This window comes from Babylonia areolata, chromosome 11, assembly GCF_041734735.1.
Source record: "Babylonia areolata isolate BAREFJ2019XMU chromosome 11, ASM4173473v1, whole genome shotgun sequence".
NCBI classification, from domain to species: Eukaryota; Metazoa; Mollusca; class Gastropoda; order Neogastropoda; family Buccinidae; genus Babylonia; species Babylonia areolata.
Genome location: NC_134886.1, coordinates 40,037,026 through 40,042,025, shown reverse-complemented (window position 1 = coordinate 40,042,025; position 5,000 = coordinate 40,037,026). Strand labels below are relative to the sequence as shown.

General features: G+C 39.9%; 1 protein-coding gene across 1 annotated transcript in view; it reads left to right on the top strand.

Moving 5' to 3' along the window:
* LOC143287405 (uncharacterized) overlaps positions 1 to 4,757 on the top strand; it is a 16,595-nt gene extending 11,838 nt beyond the window's left edge. Inside the window, exons 7-9 of the mRNA XM_076595382.1 lie at positions 1,627 to 1,763; positions 2,158 to 2,332; positions 3,412 to 4,757. Coding sequence (XP_076451497.1) covers positions 1,627 to 1,763; positions 2,158 to 2,332; positions 3,412 to 3,638 — 539 coding nt within the window. The 3' untranslated portion in view covers positions 3,639 to 4,757. The remainder of the gene's footprint in view (positions 1 to 1,626; positions 1,764 to 2,157; positions 2,333 to 3,411) is intronic.
* Positions 4,758 to 5,000: the final 243 nt, after the last annotated feature.

Below are 5,000 nucleotides of genomic sequence, written 5' to 3'. Positions count from 1 at the left end.
AGCTTTTTCTCCAAACCCGTCAGCGTGCACTGCTATTTCTTCAGAAAACTTTTTGAGATCATACTCAATAGGAACCCGACGCACGCTGCCAAAGAATTCCCAGCGGTGGTCGCTCTTCACTATGGTACGTAACCTCACAACCCGTACAGGTAAGGCACCACCGGCACCACAGGTCAGACAACATACTTGCCTCTTTTCAATTTTAGCTTCTCCGGCAAGGGAAACAAATTTCTTGACTTCCGATCTTTCAAACAACGAACTTGTTCAGGTAGCGAAGTCAGCATAGTTGATGATAATTTTTTGTTGCATTTTCTTCTTATTATCAATATTATTATTATTACTATTATCATCATTGTTATTGTTATTATTATTGATTTTATTATTAATAGTATCATTATCATTGTTGTTGTTATTATCGTTTTGTAAAATGAAAAGGACTTTTTTCCAAACATAATTTCGAATTTCCTCTATTTTTTTGTTTTGTTTTTGTTTTTTTAAGAGGGTGAAGAAAAAAGCACAATAAGTGAAATTTTATAAGGCAGATCCCAATACGAAAATTAAAAAGAAGTTGGAAACAATAACAGTCTTACCCGACCCTGCAGAAAAACAAATATATTGACATCCCAGGAGAATGCTTTCTTTTTTGCAAATTGTCAAAGTCTGCAACAGCGAGGGTATACAACCAAACGCTGAATGTGGGAACAGTGAAGTCCACTTCGAACCTGAAGAGGAGTTGCCCAAGGGACCTAAAAACAAGAAATAAGGGAGGGAAAAAAGGAAACACTTTAAACTGAATCATGAGCGGTTATCTCATCGGTTCTTGTCTAGTATCGACTATCATTACTGATGGGGGTATATAAAATGTCCAGCTGAGTTTTAACCTTTCTTCTTTTATTTATTTTATTTTATTTTATTTTTTTAAGTCGACTGAATCTCAGAATTCCGTGTGCGCACTTTGGTGATGATGAAGAATGCAGAATTTCAGCGGCGGTAAACCTTTCAGACTTCAATCAAATTTGAACAGAATGTATGGATAAAGAGAAAAGTTCGATCCATGATGTATTTGATTGGTAGTTTAGGATTACATTTTTGTCAAAGAAAGAATTGTGGTGAGAAATGACCCACATCCAAAGTGGGTCAAAATCTCCTTCGTTCAGCAAACATGAAACATATTTCCGCAGAACCAAAATTGTGCCATTGACCCCATCTGATTCTGACCCCTGGCGGTAGTGAATGGGTAAAGAATTTTTAGTTTTTAGTTCAGCAGCTGAAAAACAGATGATGATCTGGATAATCATAAAATTGGTACGTATAATTCCAAATTAATATGATCACTGAATTCATTAACATTTCACGGGCAGGAAAATACACAAACATATTTGTCAGATTTCAGTTTTAACGGAGAACTAATACTGATGGTTAAGGACCCCAACAAAGAAAACGAAACGCCTCATATTTCTGACAGAACGAGTTGTCTGGAAAAAAAAGTTCTATCGAAGGGGAATTTCAACTGCATGATTATATAGAATAACTGTACTTCAGAATTTAAGCGTGACTGATAATGATTTCAAGCTCGTGCCTCGTACCTTGTTGAAGTCACCGGTGACGATACTGTGACGTTTGCAGGAGGTATGCTGGTTGTGGCCCTTCCTGCAGACGACCCCGAGATGAAGGTCGATGGCATGCGCTTCAGTTGTCAAGGCTTTGAGGAGGGGATGTTGAGAGTGTGGCGACAGATGAGAGATGAGGGCAAGATTACTCAGGTAAAGGATGACTGGGAAAACACACTGCACAGCATTGCGTTGTGTTGCGTTTAGGGCTGTTGTGTTCAGTCATGTAGGAGTTGTGTCGTGTCGAGATGTGACATGTGTTGTGTTCCATTGCAATGCAGTATATTTCTGATCACTGTTGTTGTGCCTTAGTCGTTTCCACAGTGTACTGCGGCCACATCTAGTTTGTTCACTGCATGTAGATATATTGAGCAACGTTTCAGATGGTGCTATCTTGGTAAAAGTCATGTTCGTCCAAACTGATGACAATCAGTAAAGCGTTTTATATGTTGTTCACACTCCGGTTACTCCTGTAATGTCATTCCTTCATCATCGTGATCTTGACTATTGATATTATTTATTTCTATCGCACTATCTACCATTACAGGAGGAATTTTTGGATACCAACTTTTACCGCAACATGCCATATCTGCGTGAGGTCACAGCCCCGTTTGATGATCCCAACTCCAAGGTGACCAGGGCGGGTCTGAGTCTCTGCCATGCTGAGACAGTACATGCTCCCTGTGTGGAGCTGGCGAAATGGAAGAGGAAGCTGAATGAAGGTAAGTTGAGACAATGGACACGTCTGGTCAAAGGTTCAGCTTGATGCAAGCCGCAGTGGCGAAGTGGTTAGCGTCGCGGACTGGTGGGTATATAGGTCCCGAATTTGAGCCCTGTCAGAGTCCTTGGTCTTATTCCACCAGGCAGGTGTGCTGAAAAGACTGAAATCATACCTTTGAGGTTCGCAGATTATCTAATCCCCTTACCGACACAAAAGGTGTATTTCAAGCCTGAATGACGCTGAAATAAATCTTTATGGGACAAGTGGAGACCAAATAAAAAGATACGAATTCGGTGTTACACACACACACACACACACAAACACACACATATATATATATATATATATATATATATATATATATATATATATATATATAGTCATGTCAGCAGAATGGACGACAGCCGAATCCCCAGGCAAATAATGTATAGTGAGCTCAAGGAGGGCCAACGGAGACAGGCAAGGCCTAAACTGAAGTACAAATGCACCCTGGAGAGCAACCTCAGATGATGCCGCATCCAGCCACGCAAGCTTGAAGCCTCTGCTGCGGGCAGATCTTACTGGAGGTCACTCACCTCCAAACCAGTAGCTGCCTTTGAAGAGGACAGACGACTGCGTCTCGCCGCTGCGAGGGACAGACGACATTGGGCCTCGTCCTTCTCAGTCCAAAATTCAGACCATCGCTGCGACATTTGTGGGCGCCTGTTTGCTTCCTTCTTTGGGTTGCAGAGTCACATACGCTGTCATCGCTGAGTTCAGACCTTATCATTGGCTCCCGACGGACTACCAAGAAGAAGATTGTGTGTGTGTGTGTGTGTGTGTGTGTGTGTGTGTGTGTATATATATATATATATATATATATATATAATACGGAGAGAGAGAGAGAGAGAGAGAGAGAGAGAGAGAGATTGTTTTTGAAGCGTGTGGTTTCAGAAAAGATCAGGTCAATTAAAGGGAAACACAGGTCTCCCCAAAGCTACCATAACCATCAAAGGTCCCCTTTCACATTTCTATCCATCTATCTATCTGTCTACCTACCTACCTACCGCTGTTAGTCAAATCAAATGTCTTTGTCAACAGAAGGTGTTGACGATCGCGCTAACTGGGCCAAAGACATCGTCAACCAAAACAAAGTTTGGTCTTTTCATGTCTTCATCCGGGCACTTTCCAGCACGCGCAGCGCCCCTGAGAAAGAGGCTGTGGTGGACGAGCTGTACGAACGTCTGGAGAACGAGTTCTTAGCTCAGGACCCTAGGGAATCCAAAAATGGGTTTCTCATGAATTGTGTATTTGTTCGCAAATTCTGAAAGTGAAATCAAACTGTGGTTCAGAAAGGAACCATGACTGACCTGCACGGAAACTAACGCTAGCAGACCTTTATCGTGATTCAATATTTGTTATTTGTTTGTTTATTTGCTTATTTATTTTGGGGGGTGGGACGAGGTGGTGGTGTATTTAGACAGTTACAAATCGAGAAAACATGCCATCTGAAAACAATGCTCTCTCTCTCTCTCTCTCTCTCTCTCTCTCCCAGGACATGCATGAGCGGTCAGACGGGAACAAAAATCACGTGAAAAATACACGAACTGTCACAGCTAAACCTTTCTCTTTTCTCTCTTGGAATGTGAATGATTGTATGTCCTATGTTCGTGGTTTTGATTTTGTTTGTTTTCTTGAAACCTTTATAGAAACATGTCAACCAGATTTGTTTGTTGGTTATAAATTATTTTGCAAATCAGCAATAAAGTTTACGAAACAAGGGAGAAGATCTGGAGGTGTGATTTGTCTGATAAAACATGAATTCATTTTCTTTTCTTTTCTTTTCTTTTGTAAAGAATATAGAGATAACGAAATATATGAATTGTTGTGTGTTTTTGATTGACAAACAGCTCTTTGGTACAGACAAAGATGTGATGATTGCTCTATGTGTAAACGTTCAAAAGAAGATGAAGTTCATTTTGTTCTTTGTTGTGAAGTACTGAAAGAAATCAGAGAAACTTTTATTCGACCCAGATACTATTGACAACCTTGTCTCTTCAAACTGGTTTTATTGTTGTCTTGTACTGACCATGATGTTGTGCGAAATTTGTTTTTCTACAAAGCATTTAGATACAGGGAAAATTTCACTTCTTAATAAAATTTCTTATTAACCTGATATATCTATAGCTGCATTGTTTTGATCCTTATGTCTTATGATTATTGTCTGTTCACTTTCCCCTTCATGAGGGGCCTAGACCTAAAATGAATAAACCATCTGAATCTCTCAATCTCTCTTGGATGATTTTTCTTTGTTCCAGACAGTAAAAAAATGTGATGTATAGTCTTTTTCTTCAGTTACAAAATGTATTATGGTTATATTTTGTATTCAAAATAATGTGTAAGCTAATTTTGTTTCAGTTTATTAAACAGCTTATCTTGTAATCGTTGCCTGGCTTTGCGACTGGTGTCATTTCATTTGTATCTCATGCTCCTGATATGTTCATCATTTGACACTAAGAATAAGGTAGGCGAATTCTTTCGCGATTACCAGTGAAGTGGTTAGCTGTTGTTTTCCTCCCATTCTATTCTTGTTATCCCCCCCCCCCCTCCATTCCCCCACAATTCGGCCAAACTTTTCTCCGTGAACATGTGACAGTGGAGTAACATGCAAACAATGTACGATACGGTAA